At 36.5% G+C, this 16526-nt stretch overlaps 1 protein-coding gene and 2 pseudogenes across 1 annotated transcript; 2 read left to right on the top strand and 1 right to left on the bottom strand.

Annotated features, from left to right (window-relative positions):
* Positions 1 to 201: 201 nt before the first annotated feature.
* Positions 202 to 8511, bottom strand: LOC120126853 (annotated as a pseudogene).
* Positions 8512 to 11788: 3277 nt separating this feature from the next.
* LOC120126954 lies at positions 11789 to 12883 on the top strand (annotated as a pseudogene).
* A 493-nt stretch (positions 12884 to 13376) lies between these two features.
* LOC120126967 lies at positions 13377 to 15659 on the top strand. Its single transcript, XM_039144993.1, has 4 exons — positions 13377 to 13544; positions 13642 to 13723; positions 14738 to 15139; positions 15355 to 15659. The coding sequence occupies exons 3-4, from the start codon at positions 14744 to 14746 to the stop codon at positions 15433 to 15435; spliced, it is 477 nt and encodes a 158-aa protein (XP_039000924.1). The 5' UTR covers positions 13377 to 13544; positions 13642 to 13723; positions 14738 to 14743; the 3' UTR covers positions 15436 to 15659.
* Positions 15660 to 16526: the final 867 nt, after the last annotated feature.

Here is a 16526-nt window from a genome sequence, read left to right as displayed (position 1 = left end):
AACATGATTTTCTCACTTTTACTCTCTTTTTACATTTTCTGGGATTTTTGAGTATTTTTAGATGAGTTTAATTTTTTTTGGAATAAAATGAGTGATTTTTAGTAAAAAAAAAAGTTGGTTTTGTTTGACATTCTGTATATTCGAGGAGTTTATCCAAAGAAAGTTTTTCCAAAGTGAAGAAGTATGATCTTCCAAAGTTGCTTAATCAGCTGCTTGCTAACCCATGTCCACTCTTGCATTCTTCCCTCGAAGACAAACTAAGATCTTTCCTATCGCCTTTTTTGGATCAATAGCACCAGCCTGACATAATGTTCTGCATAATTTATGCAAATCAACATGTATATATACGAAACACATAGACAGGCAAAGAATCATATATTACAACTGAAGTGTGTTAAAACAATTATATAGATGAAACCAAGGTACCGCTACTTAGAAGTGTTTTATCCTTATGCGTTTTCAATCGATGCATTTTCCAACTTAGCATCTGCTGCACTAATAAGTGGGAAGAACTTCTTTCTTTTGGGAATCACAGTATTTCCCGCTTCGTGAAGTTAAGATAGGCACTGAGAGATTAAGGATGGTAAAGAGAGCACAATAGTATAATTCTCCAATTTGGAGATTCTTCCACTATATAAAAGAACAATAGATTAAAATGAGGTGTTCACAAAATTTGACTCACACTTGGTGGCTCACTCAAGCTTGAGGATAAAGACTTCCCAAGCTATCTATTTTCTCTCTCAAAGAGTCTCTCTAACTCTCTAGTTTCTCTAGTTTCTCAAGCTAGGATTTCTTGGATGGTTAGGAATTAAGTCTGTCACCCCTATTTATACTACTCCACATCCACAATGAATGGTGGAGATTACTTACATCCAAGGATGAAGATTAATTATCTAGAATGCTCCACACACTCTAAGAAACTCTACACTCTTCCACTATCTTCCATAGTATTCCATACTCTTCTATAAGGTTACACACATCTCCAGAATATTCCAGATGATTCCATACTCTTCCACAAGCTTCTAGAGTGTTATACACTTCTCTAGAGTTCTTCGAAATGTTCTAGAAAATTCTACACTTCTCTAGAGTTCTTCGAAATGTTCTAGAAAATTCTACACTTCTCTAGAAAGCTCTAGAATTTTCTAGAACCTCCAATTAAGGAGAGATCTAACACTTTCCAAGTAAAACTTTAGCTCATAAACTTTGTCCCTTCAGAAAGTAAATAACTGTTGATAACTTTGAAGCATTTTATGAACAACAATCTCAAGTTATAGTTCACTTTCTCTCTATTTTTGTGTTTAATTCTATATTCCATTGGATAATTATGTTGCTACTCATTGTTTGACTTATGTTCGACAATATTTATTATCCTCCTCAAAATTCCATTTGACTTTTAGTAACTAGATTTGTAGGGGAGAAGCGTATATTGTTGCCGAGGACAACAATACTAGAAAAATCCCTATCCATGGTGTTGGCTCCAATCGTGATCTGGCATGGTGCAATGTTGGAGACAGTGCCATCATCAGGTCTTGAATTTCCAGCCAAGCAGACCACAAAATTCCATGCTTGATAGCATGAAAACAACCGATCACAACGCTGTCATTGAAAAAGGCCATGGGTGCTCCTCCCAGCGATATAGACAACACATCGACACCATCATGAATGGACACATCAAAAGTTGCCAATATATCTGCATCAAAGCATTCATTTCCATAAATTGGTGGCTAGCACACCTTGTATGATGCTACACTGGCTCTAGCAATCCACCTTTGGCGGTTCCTCTACCGAAGCCAAAAACACTTGCCTTGGCTACCATTTTACCCCCAGCAGTTGATAAGGTATGTGTTCCATGACCTTCTTTATCTCGTGGTGTATCGAATGATGAGTTGAGTTTGCCAACAGTAGCAGCATAGCCTTTGTTGAAGTACCTCGCTCCAATTAGCTTCCTTTAAACATAAATCCAGCGATTTAGGTGCTAAACATGGTTTAGAAATACAAGAACAAAACATACTTCCATTAACAAACAAACTTATATTTTGATTTAGTTACTGACACAAACCTAATATGCCTCTAGAAAAGGTATAACAGCTTTTTTCCAGGATCGAAAAGACACCATAATAAGACAATAGCTTGATTAAAGTAACATTTCAACCCAAAAGATAAAAAGAAAACATATATGAACAATGACGGCAAGGGAATATCAAAATTAAGAAAGATGTTTTTGAATGAATAATGTTTTATGTACGTGCAAGTTGCAAGTGTAGCAGTGCACTCACGCATGTATCATACAGGCAACCAGAAGCTTCGTGTCACGGTTCAAGTGTTGATACATGCACTTACACCAGCCCAAGGATTGAGTCTCGGTCTGTGACACTTTGTTTCTAACTTGGGGAAAATTAACCATTTTAAAGCTGATGTAAGTGATCTAAACTATGTTGGCTGGCTCTTGTGTCCTCAATAGTTTTTTAGATTTGTAGAAGAACACGGACCTACACCTTAAGTAATCCAATGGTTATCAAATTATATTATATCTGATATATTTTTTATGGCAACATAAATAATTCTTTGTTGTCTTCATTTTAGGAAACAATGTGCCGCAAAATATTTAACTATATAAGAATATTAGATCAAAATATTTTGTCTCTAATGCCTAAGATAAAGGCTAATACAAATTTCCTCATTGTTTGAAAATGTCAAACAGGTTGGAATAAACTAGGCAAAAAATTTAGAGTAGAGTCAGTTTGTACAAAAAAAAAAACCTGTCAGTGGTGGTTACCTGGGCATAGCCGTACTAAATTTTAAGGTAAAAAGACAAAATCAACAATATCATACTCGAAAAAGGTAAAGCCATGGCCATGGCCCATGGGCGTGGGTTCAAAGGTGGGGGTAGGGTAGAAAGAAAAACAGAACATACATGTTACAGTGAAATCCAACATCTTTGTAATTTTGACAAACTTCCTTCCACTTTGGAAAAATAGTACATACCCATCATCGCTGAAGCTTTTAATTCAGGCCAAACACCTTCCCATGAATTTTTTTTAAAAAATTACCCCATTCAACTTGCATTCAAGGCTATGAAAGACTAAGTCAAAACCTTTCTAAAATACAAGCAAATATGAGTTATGGTTATCGTTTTGTAGAACCAATTTTTAATCCTTATCCACCTACTATTTTAAAGGTTCCAAGCAATTTTCTATACAATTTTTCTTACGCACAGTAGACTATGTGATTGGAAAAAAAGTAAAAAGACATAAAGGGTTTGAACATGGGGAGGGTATAGTCAAATAACGTATCTCTGGGCCATGGATTAGGAAAATCAAAATGTATCAAATTCTATCACAATATTTTTTTTAAGGTCATGACTCACGATTCCACCAATTCTTCTTACGTTCAGCCACTACTTCAGATTAAATTATATTATTTTACATCATTGTCTTAGGAAATGGGAACCTAATTTACCGAGATTGGAGTTTAATTTGGTAAAGATGCAAGTTTGGGTGCAATTGCATAATATCCCTTTGGAGCTGTTCTCCAAGAAGGGATTTAGTTACATAACTAGTGCATTGGGAGTTCCATATGGACTCCATTATTGCCTCTAAGGAGTGCCTTGAGTTCGCTAAAGTATATGTGGAAGTCGAGGCTGGTGCTTGATTGCCCAGAACAATTGCTGTAAAGATGTGATGGCACTATTGGAATGGTGAAGGTTGTTATTCCATGGTTTCTGCTTGTTGCGCTACTTGTAAGATGTTTGCCATTTGGGGAAGAATTGTACTAAGGAAGCTAAAGAGGGGAAAAAGGAATGAGAGTGAAGGTTGATGTTGTGGGGACTGCTTCTATGGCCCAGGGATAAAAAGCTCTCAACAAGAGTAGGTTGATGTTATTCAGGGTGAGGCTGCTATTGTGGATGGTAATGTGGAGATGAATGATAGTCAACAGTTGATTGTGGAAACTAGTGAGAATGAAAAAGTTATTGTGATAATAATCAGGATAATGATTTCCCTCTTTTGGATCCGGCTTCTCAGAGAAAGAAAGGCCGTGGAAAGAATGTTGAAAAGGGAAGGTGGCTTTGTTAGTACCTCTAATAAATTTAAAGTGCTTGGAAATGTAAATAATGAAGCAGGGGTATGGGCAGGAAGGCTAGGTTGGATTCTCAATGAGTGGCTAATATTCTGCATGAGATGAAGTCCAAAAAGAAAGATCACCTAGATAAAAGTATAAGGTCTAGTAAGCTGGCTGCTCTGTGGGAAGTAATATTTCATCTCATTCTTTATGACAGTCATTTTCTAGAATGTGAGTGGTTTAATCACCCAAAAAGCAGGCTAGGGTTATGCATAGGGTGGAGAAATTACATGTTGAGGTGTTTTGTTTCCTGGAGACTATGATTAGGGAGAATAATGCACTTGATATTGTTGCTAAGCTTGCTGATAATTGGTGTTATTGTTGGAACTATAATTCTATTGCTAATGGGAGAATATGGGTGCTTTAGAAGAAGGGCTTGAATTTTTTTGTGTTACATACATATGATCAGTCTATAAATATTCATGGTAGTTTAGGGGTTAAAGGTGTTGCTATTACTGTTGTTTATGGAAGTAATAATGGTTTTACTAGGAGAAGGCTTTGGCACCATCTTAGTCTTGTGGATAATTTGGTTGACATCTCTGCTTGGCTCATTGGTGGTGACTTTAATGTCACTGCTACTGCTAGAAGAGTTCTAATGGTGATGGGTTGTATGTTACCTCTAAGATAGAGGGTCTTTAGTGATGTTTGAGGGATTTTAGGTTGGTTGATCATCCCTACTTTAGACCTACTTTCACTTGGTCCAATAAGCAAGATGTTGATTTATTGGCTAGGAAATTGGTCAGGGTTTTAGTTAATGACTGCTGGTGTGATGTTTTTACTGAGTCTCATGTGGAATTTCAAGCTCCTGAAGACTCAGATCATTGTTTGATGTCTGGCATTCTGTGATAGCTTTACTGTTAGGCCAAAGCCTTTCAAGTATTTCATTTTCTGGGATGAGCATCCTACTTTTAAAGATATTATTAAGAATTCATGGATGGAGCCTTTTCAGGGGAATCCAATGCAAAGCCTTTTATATAAAATGAGGAGACTGAAATCTGTGCTAAGAGATTTAAATAAGGAGTATTATTCCAATATCTCAGGAATGGTTGCTGATAAGAGAGTTGGAAAAGCAGCAAGTTGAAAATTTGGTTAGTCATGTTTTGGGAAATCTGTCTGCTGGGAAGGATCTCTAGGTTGAATTGGTTGAGCTTCGAAAGGCAGAGAGTTTGTTTTATTAGCAGAAAACTAAGAGAATTGGTTGTAGGAGGGGACCAATGCACTAAGTTTTTCATTCTCATGTGGCAGTAAAGAAGAAAAGAAATACTATTCGAGTTATAATGGATGAGGAGGGGAATATACTAAAACATTTGATTCTATTTCCTTTGAATTTGTGAGATTCTTCACTAAACAGATTGGCACTGTGGATGGTGATTGCAAGGTTGTGATGCTGAGTTTATTGGCAATTTGTTTGGTTATACTTTTCTATCGAAGGAAATGAGGATTTGGTTAGGGAAGTCACCAGGGAGGAAGTAAAGGTTGTAATCTTTAGTCGGGGCAAAAACAAGGCCCCTAACCCTAATGGTTTTACCTCTGGATTTTTTCAAGTTGTTTGTGATATTGTTGGGGATGATTTGTATGCTGTTGTGAGGTATTTTTTTTTATTTCTGATTTGTTTCCAGCTTTTAATGCAGCTGCCATTACTTTAGTTCCTAAACACCTAATGCAAGTATGTCAAAGATTATAAGCATCTCTTACTGTTTGTAATCTATAAGACCATAACTAAGATTTTAGTTGCTTGATTGGCTAGCTACTTTCCTAGGATGGTTTTACCAAACCAGTATGCTTTCGTGAAATGAAGGAACATTGAAGATAACACTCTCTTTGCTCAGGAGCTAGTTAAGGGTTATGGTAAGGGATCTTTGTCTCCTAGGTGTACTATCAAGGTTGATTTGCAAAAAGCCTTTGATTCCCTAAATTGGAGCTTAGTTTAGAAAATGGATTGAGGTGTGTATTACTAATTCTAAATTCTCTATTGTTTTCAATGGCAGTTTGGTGGGATTTTTTGAAGGAATGAAATGAGTGAGTCAAAGGATACACTCTCCCCTTACCTGTTTGTCCTAGCAAATAATGTGTTGTCCAAGCTCTTGGATATTGCTGCTAGGGAGAGAATTTTTCAGTATCACCCAAAGTAGTAAGTTGAGGCTCACTCATCTATGTTTTGCAGATGACCTCCTGACTTTTACAATGGCTCATTGACTCTATCTTGGGGGTTAAATGTGTTCTGAAAAAGTTCTATGAACTTTCTGGTTTAAGGCTTAATGCTTCAAAGTCAGAGATCTTCACCTCTGGTATGAGAGATGATTTAGTTGCTATGGTAAAGGAAGCTACTGGTTTCAAGGTTGGCAAACTCCCTGTTAGGTACCTTCGGGTGCCCTTGGTCATCAGGAGGCTGATTGAGAAGGATTGTGATGGTTTAGTGGATAAGATAAGGCCATATTAGAAATATGGTCCAACAAATGGTTGAGTTATGTTGGCAGGTTGTAACTAGCAAGGGTTATGATGTTTAGCATTGCTAATTTTTTGTGCAGGTAATTAATTTTATCTGCTGCTGTGATTAAAAAGGTGAAGCAACTTTGTGCTAGGTTCTTGTGGAAAGGGGGTGATGTCCTAGTTAGAGGTGCTAGAGTGAGTTGGGAGAATGTTTGTGCTTCTAAGTCTGAGGGGGCTTGGGAATTAAGAACTTAAAGTGCTGGAACAAGGCTTGTGTGTGGTTTTGGTGAGGAGCTTACTTGCTGGGGAAAGGCTCTCTTTGGATGGCCTGGGTTAGAGCTTATATTTTGAAGGATGAGGAATTTTGGCTTGTTGAGAGTAAGCCTCACTTCAGTTGGAGTCTTAGGAAAATGTTAAAGATGAGATGAGAGTTTTATGCTCTGTATGTTGGTGCTCCAACTGGGGACAAGGTCACTGCTAATGGATCTGGGATGAAATTAGGTAGAAGAGGGAGAAGGTGGTATGACAAAAGTTTATCTGGTTTCCTTTGAATGTTCCCAAGCATTCTCTAGTTGCTTGGACGACAATTTTGGACAGACTGCCAACGGCTGATAAACTGATCAAGGTGGAGTTGCTGGTTGATGGGAGCTGCAGACTTTGTGATGATTTGCCTAGACAAGGAGCCACCTATTTTTTGAGTGCCCTACTCAAAGGCAGTTTGGAAAGCCATTCTCTGCCTATGCAACATTGGTAGGACAGTAGGGGTCTGGAAAGGAAAGTTCAGTTGGGTTGTTGCGCGGCATAAAGGGAAATCTTTAGTTGTCTACATTCTTAAAGTAGCTTAGTGAGCATACATATACTGCATATGGGAGGAAGGAATTATAGACAACTTAGAATTGTAAATAGACACAAGAGGATATTATTAGGGTGAAGGAATATAAGAAAGTTGTTAGGAGTGATATGGTTAACCATGACCTTTGTATAGCTTGGGGAATTCAATCCTCCTCCTAAGAGGTTGTTTGCGTTTGTATTAGTTGTAGCAGCCTTTTTTTCTGCTGCTTCTTTGGATAATAAAATGAATCTACTTATCCAAATATATATATATATATATATATATATATATATATATATATGCAGATCCACGGAATCTGCGGCCTGATCCAGTTAGTTCATGCAATTATAATCACAAGATCAGATTAAAAATAAAAGACGAAAGGGAATCTGAAAGTGTGTCGCCAGTGTCGAGGTTTCCAATTATGGTATCTTCACCATATCTGGCTTTGTTCCAGATTGAATTCGATGCAACAAAACCGTTTTGCTCCAAGCCAAGGAATTCCCAGGATCGTGTTGTGTGTAGTTTTCTTCCTTATTCAAGAACACAAACTACTTTAGGATGCCCTGTTATTGGATAAGAGTTCAACACAAACTGACACAGTTAAAAAACTGTAGTTTCTGAAGAAAAATCGAAAGGGAAAGAGGATGAACTTTTACATACAATCTCAGCTGCTACTTCATCGTCTAAATTCGCAGCGAAACCATTGATATGTCTTGTAAACGAGTAAAACATAGCTTCTCGAGCATGCTCATGACTGTTTGGAAACAAATTATTCAAGATGTTAAACTAAAAATTAAAGAAAAAATCTCCAAATATGTTACTCAACAAGCTCAGCTGAAGACCTCATTCACCTTCCGAGGAAGGATCCAAGAAAATCGTAATGAGATTCCGTCACAGCATCTAGATCAACCGACGACAATCGGATTCCGTGTGAATGTCCTCCCAAGTATACCACATATGACTACATCAGCGAACACTAATGTTTTCTTCATCTTTATCTCATTTTACATCAATGGAAGAAGAAAAAAAAAGAGGGGGAATGTTGAATCGAAATGCTTACACTTTTGGCGGCAAATGCAAGCGTCTGTATAAGTAACCAAGCAAAGGGTAGCATTTGAAAGTCTCATTTGCAGTGGCTGCTGCTTGCTCTGATTCAATTCTCTGTTTCTTTATATAATAGGGAATTTGGAGTTAATGATATGTTTTCGAAATTTTCGGGAAAAAATGAGATATCAATTCTTAATCATAATGTAATCTTAATGCTGACATTTTAAAGATATTAGTAGATGTACTGCCATTGACAGTCAGATTTTAATTACGATACTGGATTATTTTCAATCATATAATTAATATAAAAAACAATTAAAATAATAAAATAGCGATTTCATTGGAATATTTTCGTTGAATAAATATTCGAAATTGAAGGAGAATATATTCACCGAATTACATGATCAGGGCCGTGGTTAGGTTGTCGGGGTCCTGTGCAAATTATTATAAAGGAGTCTCTATTTTTTAGATATATTCGATTCCAGAACCCTTATTTTTATGCTTCTTAATGGCAATAATTGATAAATATACTCGATTTCGGGGCCCTATTTTTATATATATTAATGGCAATAACTGATAGATATATTCAATTTCGAGATCCCTATTTTTTAAAGGTCCTGCGCGGTCGCGCAACTTGCGCCCATTAGCCACGCCCTTGCACATGATAGAAAATAACAAATTAGAAATTATGAACCGACAAAAATGAGAAATTAGAAAAGGATTATATGAATGTGCATCATACATACATACATATATAAATCTCATATTTGATATATATATATATATATATGAGCATGTTTGTACCACAACAAAATCACTTATATTATTTTTGGTATCGCGAATCCATTTATAAGAGTGGCATGATTTCCGATAGTCACATTCATATTAACCGAGTTATATAACTTATTTTTTTCAATTATAATAATTTATGTTATCTTTACATAATATAACTGAATTTCATTATGAAACTTCGTTATTGTTAATGTATTTACATTTCAATAATAGTCTATAATTTTTTTTAAATAATGGTAATTGATATCATTAATAAAACGAAATCTTCCTCTAAGAATAACGTCCAACATCAAAAGAATAAAGTAACCTTCATAAAATTCCTTATCGCTATCGAATGAGCTTTACGAAGTGATAAAAGAGTAGTGAGCAAACCAAACAATTTGGTAGGTGTTTTTGATTATATCGGCAAATAATATTTTACAAAAGAGGGAATCTGATAATACATTACCATTGACAAACTAATTAGAAAACAAATGTCGTGAGAGTCTTTATGTGAGCACCAACACGACCGCAAAGGTATGTGAAAAACGTACAAAAAGTCATAAGAAACGTGCTACAAGAGCAAAGAAAAGCATCTCACAAAGACAGAGATTCTAATTTAAAATTGAAAAAACTCAAAAAGAAAAACAAAGAACGTAGAATGGAAAAAAAATAATCACTGACAGTCGACAATCAATATTAAATTGATATCATCGTCGACTAAATAAAAAATAAAAGAAGATAAAGACGGACATAAAATTATTGAGAGAGAGTTCAGGCTAGGGAAAAAGAATAATAGTCTACAATTCAATTTGCTTGAAATCCAACTTTTGTTATACTCGTTTCCCTTAGCATGTTTCTTCAATTACACTAACGTAGTAACGCGGAAAAACACTTTGCATGTAAAACCTAGAAAACAAATGAATTATAGTCATCGTTGAGTACCCGAGACCATTAGCAAATCATGGGTTACAGTCAAGCCACTGGCCCACAAAAATTGAAGTTAAAACCCATTATGAGGAATTTAACATTACCCAAAATCGAATCCTTTGAATGATTATCACCAAATCATAGGCTGTTGTCACATCTTAGGCTCAATTAACTCCCACTGTGAAAATTTTGACAATAATCGACCTTATATTCAATCAATTACTGCCCAATCATGAGCCTCAGAAACGTCAACAATGATTATGTGGCGTCAATGTAGAATTTAACACGTAAATATGAATAATCTCATTATTTGTTCATAATCATTTACATAACAAATCAAAGCTCATATAATCAATAAATATATATATAAAAAAACATAGTCGTCGTTATTACCACAGCTCCACTCAAAATTAAGTTTCAAAAAATTTTATAATTACTTGGTAGAAATTAGGGTCCAGAGAGACTGTCAAATAATCCGTCAAACCACCATGTTTGCGAGGCTGTCAAATTGTCTCATGCTATGACCTTGGCATCCTGCACTCTTGTCTATACCTTCGTTCTTGCATATATGAAAGAAAAAGCCGAGGTTGTAAAACCAAAGTATAGGGTTTTTAATTATAGTTAAACAAAAGTCCAATGGCATGCCGACCACTTTGTAGTCTTTTCTCCAGCTCCCTGTACTTCTCCTTGTCTCTTTCCTTCAGCTTTTAAATCCCACACACATATATATACATGCAGTTATGGGTTGATAGATACAGAGAGTAGTAAAAACCAGAGGAAGGTCGATGAGCTTAAATTTCCCCGAAACATGTCTCTGCACCAGTTGTGGTGTCTGTCAGCCAATGATTGAACTGTAAGTCATTGCTTGCACATCATTTTCTTTTCATACACAAAATATATTCCAACTCTCTTTGATCCTGTACTAATAATTCTGTCACCATTTTCCATAGAATGAAGCTAATAAAACTTTAAGTTTGATTTTAGGGTTTATGGTATGGCATTCATTCTGCCTGGCTCCCTGCATGCCAACTATGGATGCTGTCAATAAGTGTTGGCCCTTCCTAGTTGGCATCCGAGGAGTCAGGCAGGTCGATATCACTTACATACCGACTAGCAACCATGGACAGCTCTTGCACGGAGTTCTTTGCTTGCTGGTCATTGTTACAGTGACTATGTTGTTCATGACATGGAGAAAATTGAAACCTTAGCACCCCGCCTGTCTGGTATTTGGACCGAGACAGTTAGGAAAATTCCCTTTCGGTTAAGATACAATGGTACAAATGCAATTCTCTTTGAAAAAAGGGGCGGGCCAAACTTAGACTAAATATAGCAAATTGGTTTTGAGGCAATTGTCCTCGTCCCCTTGTTTCGGACATCATTTTTGGCTTACAACCTATGGATGGAGATTTTCACTCCATGGAAAGACAAAGTTCCCTGTCTGTTCTTTCATTCTGTCTCTTTCCCAGAAAAAATAATCACAATTTCTGCTAAAAACAAACCAGAATGCTGACGGATTTTCTTCTGCAATTTTGTTTTGGCACGACTTATTATTTTTCTATCACATGGTCATAAGCTAAGATCTCAGCTCCCTTTAACCCCCTGAAACTTTCCAACACAAGGTAACGTTATTTTCCCCTATATATATATATATATATATATTAGATAGGGTTATATATATAACATATATGTACAATCCTGGGAAAATTTTCATGACAAGATCAGACCACATGCAGTGGAATTGAATCATTAGAGGCTTTTTGCATGAAAAATCAATAAAATTTGCATTTAGAAATGGCATTTCATTTCCCCATGAGAGCTCAGTCAGTTGCAAGCTCGGCGTATTATGCAGAAAGAATAACCGAAGAACCAAGCCCTACGAGCAATAAAAACGCTCAGACCACCGTCACGTTGGTGTACCAAACGAATATAGTAGACTATTGTCGGAACGTCAAGGTTCTGTGGTGCAAGAACGCTATGAACCATTCTCTCAGCATCATGATGAATAACAAGCAAGGGAATTTCCAGTACTCGTGCAAGATCGATCTGAAGCCTTGGCATTTCTGGAGCAAAAAAGGGTATAAATCGTTTGAGGTTGAAGGAAACCAAGTGGACGTTTACTGGGATCTTTATTCGCTAAATTCACCAGCGGCCCCGAACCGGTCTCGGATTATTACGTTGCGCTAGTTGCTGACGAGAGGTGGTTTTGTTATTGGGGGATTACAAGAAAAAAGCGTACAAAAGAACGAAAGCGAGACCGGCTTTGGTTGAACCTCTCCTGATTTACAAGAAGGAAAACGTTTTTGCCAAGAAAAGCTTTGCGACCCGAGCTAGATTCGAGGACAATAGCAGAGAACACGACATTGTTGTTGAGAGTTCAATAACCGGGATGAAAGACCCTGAAATGTGGATTAGCATGGATGGGGTAGTTTTGATTCACGTCAAGAATTTGCAATGGAAATTCAGAGGGAACCAGACAGTTCTGGTCGATAAGCAACCGGTTCAAGTCATGTGGGATGTCCATGACTGGTTGTTCAACAGCCTCGGAACCGGCCACGGTGTGTTTATATTCAAGCCAGTGACGGCGGAAGCAGAGAGTGACAAGGAAGGAAGTGGACACGGTGGAGGAGGAGGAGGCAGCGACACTGCAAGCAAGTATTATTCTACACTAGGTGTCGACACCACATCGGAATTCAGCCTGTTTCTTTATGCCTGGAAGATTGAGTGAAAATACTGAAAGTTTTTTTTTTTTAATTGCAGTTTCCATTTTGCAAAAAGATATTTTACAGGTAATTTCATGCACGTATAATGTTCAAGTACTGTAAATTATAAACTCCGATTTACAATAATATTGTATATATTACTTTTGTTCATATAATAACATTTCTCTTATATGTTTCATCTTTGTGAAACGTCCAGGAACAAAAATGTTCATTTTTTATATAAAAAAAAGCATACATTTAAAAGATTAATAGCTAACAAATCAAGAATAGAAAATGAGAATTATGATTCTATCTGACTAATTATACAACAAAACGGGAGTGATATGAACGATACAACCAAAACTATTTGAAATTTTTTGGATAAAATTGAATAGAAAGAAGTGTAACAGGGTAACAAAGCAGTTTCTCCTTTTTGTTTTATTTTATTTTCTCCAATAAAACCCTCTTAATAAGGAACGACTGTTCCGGGAGGAAAGAACTAGTGCGTTTACTGTTTCTTCCCGTCACTGTTTCCATGGACTAAAGAAAAATCTGGAATCACTCTCACTCAAAAATAGCGAAGAAACCCAATGTGGAAATTTATGGGGATTAAAGGTTGCTTCGAATGTGTTCTTCATTTACCAAGTCGAAGATGGGTTCGGAAATGCCATCGCCCGAGCTCTCAACCCTACTCTCCAGCCTTACAGTAAAGTGTGAGTCCCCTCTCTCTTTCTGAGTCTCTCTTTGGCTGATTCCCATTGAAAGCCCTGGATTCAGAAAGTTGCATTTTCAATGTTTATATGGTTTCAGCTCAGAGGTATTAAACTTGGAATTAGGGGATGTAAAATTGAATGGCTCTGTTACTCAATTGAGAGATAAAGACAATTTGAAGGCCATGTTTCCTTCCTTTAGCCATTAATATCGAAACCCATTTATTTAAATTACAGTTTTTGTCATTTTTAATGTACTTTTGTGGATTTGCGTATAAACGAGGAACCTATGAGCTACTCCATTTTTTAGAGTGTTTGGTTCCTGATAAAATAAGAGGACTGCCCGATGTGATATTGTTATTTAGTAATCTAAAAGGTTAAAAGCTCATAGGAAGTGAGCTTAATGGAACCCTCTTTCACTAGTGAACTTTCGCCATCTACATATTCAAACGTGAAATTTTCGAGTTGAATCAAGTCTAACCTTTGGATTTTCCCTTGTGGCTAATTTAGAAAATGTTTCCCCACTGGATTGATGGGTTCTTAGTTGCTAGTCAATGTATATTCGTAAGTTATGATCTTATTTTGTTTTTGAAAACAAGGAAATAGAATGAGATTTTGGAGCTTTTATTCGCTAAGGGATGATGAATGTCATTTAAGTAGTTGCAGAACAGGAGACATAATCTAAACTTAGGATAGAAATAGATTTAACGAGTGAATCGAATGGTAGCTGCATCATTTTCTTTTTAAGCCTTCTTTGTGTTGGTTTTGTGTATCTGGCAATCTTAGTGGTTAAGCAATCATCCTTGAGAAACAACGATCTTGACGCCATACGTCTTCAAGTATGGGTGTATCAATACACTGAATTACTAGCATCTGGGTTTACGAGCAATGCCTAGAATAATCACTTTAATACTGTCTTTGGTAGGAAGGGAAGTGTAAGGAAACGATAAGGAGTGGAAAGACAAACTACTTTCTTTCCACCCCTTCATTAGTTTAGGAGGAGAGAAATAAGAGGATTGAGGGAAATGGGAGCATTTTTATTTTGTACTCATTCAACATAAATTTAGCAATTTTAATCGAAACTGTACCAAACATACTGAAAGAATTTGTTTTCTTCATCTCCATTTTCCTTCCCAAAATACGTGGTGTGAAGTGCATATTTATGTAATTTTATCTTTTGTTTATCTTGGTTGCAGGCAACTATGGTAATGATAGATCATTCGGAGCCGCCAGCACTGCCTCATGCTATATATTCAGTTCTGACAAAAATTGTGGATGCAGAGCACATATCATCTACTGTGCCCACTATCATATCCCCTTTTCTTGTACCGGCATCAAAGCTTAAGTTGGAAGGTAGATTGATGACAACAAATAGCGGAAAGCTCCCTCTTTATGGTATCCAAGTAGGCCCTGAGACTGATGTAAGTCGAGCCATTGCTTCCAAAACCCAGAAGCCACCTCCTCCATCTTTGCAAATTCATTACGAGCCTCTGGCCTGCTTTCTTCACCTGGTTCATGCTTCAAACTTGCCGACTTCTATTATAGTTGTCCAACGAAGTCAAAGCCCATTTAATCAAGCTTTAAATGTGGATCTACAGGTATTCATTCTTTTGTCAATTTAAAGCAAATGTATTCTGTGGCTTGCTTGAATAGAATAAGCTAGAAATGATTATAAAAACAAGATTCCTGTGGGACCATACTATGCATTACCTTAATTGGTTTCATTGTTTTCTCCTACATGCTGTGGGAGGGGGCAGGTGTTGAGATTAATATCGAATTATATGTAATCTAATTCTGGGAAATGGCATTTCAGACCCTCTGTGAGATAGGAGAGCTTGCCGCAAAGGCAGCAAGTGGTGGTGGTGGAGAGCCATGGCGCACATTCCATGGTTAAATGTTTTAGGTTCCTGCAGGAAGCAGAAACTGAGGTTTAGCATGTGAGTGGGTGCACATTGTAGTCAAAACTAGGGCCCGTGGTGCTGAATTTTTTCGGATATGATACGAAATGAAGTCAGCAGACAGCAGCAGTGGCTTAAAATAGTTGAAAGATGATCTTATATGTTCCATATTTGTCGGATGTATCATATAATCTGGGAATTCAGTGCCTGATAGGTGTTCATCATGTCGAAAGTTGATCCAACATGTTTCTTGAATGGTTGACTGACCCCATCTATTATTTCTTTCAGGTTATTTGGATGTTTCTTTCTTTAACCTTTGTACTTTTTTAATTTCAAACTTTAAAATATTTGAAGTTGACAAGAATTAAACTTGATTACCCAAAATTTAATGGATGATAGTTTATAATATAAAGATTTATATTTAATGCATAAACACAGTGAATTATATGGTGTCAATTTATGAAAATATATAATTATTATATTTATTAAAAGTTTATACAATGATAGAGTGCCGAATTTGTATGCTCAAATCCTCACTGTTTATGTTGGATGATTAGATTTGTATTTGTATGTTGTTATAATAATGTTTAAATTTTCATATTTGATTTGCGGAACAGGAAATGACCGTCAGAATGTTGTTCTCAACAACCAAGGACTCAGCTGTCTCAGGTTATATATATATTTTGGTTTTTTATAAAAGAGCAGTTATGTCAGAAAAGTTGTGCAGTGATTTTGACTTCACATTGTTGCTTGTGTGAGCATTTTGTTGGTAAATTGTTCCAAAAGAAGTGGCGCCTTGCCGTAACATCGTTAGTAAATGGCAGGTTAGATTTCATTTCTTTCTGTGGTTGTTTGAAGTAACCAAGAATCCAATGACTTGGAAGTGAAAGACACTCTATTGATACCCTAAACCTCCTCTATTAAATGCAGCCTAATATCAACTCGTTAACGTTTATTCTCATCGTTGCAGATTGAAACGCTGCGTTTTGAACAGTTTGCACACCTCAAATATTCTCATGTGGCTTTTTGCAGCTTGTTTCCTCTTTAAAGTTTTCATTTAATTTAGGATAAATATAAATTTAGTATC

The sequence above is a fragment of the Hibiscus syriacus genome, unplaced genomic scaffold (assembly GCF_006381635.1).
Source record: "Hibiscus syriacus cultivar Baekdansim isolate YM2019G1 unplaced genomic scaffold, ASM638163v2 tig00110462_pilon, whole genome shotgun sequence".
NCBI classification, from domain to species: domain Eukaryota; kingdom Viridiplantae; phylum Streptophyta; class Magnoliopsida; order Malvales; family Malvaceae; genus Hibiscus; species Hibiscus syriacus.
This window is presented reverse-complemented; position numbering and strand designations above follow the sequence as displayed.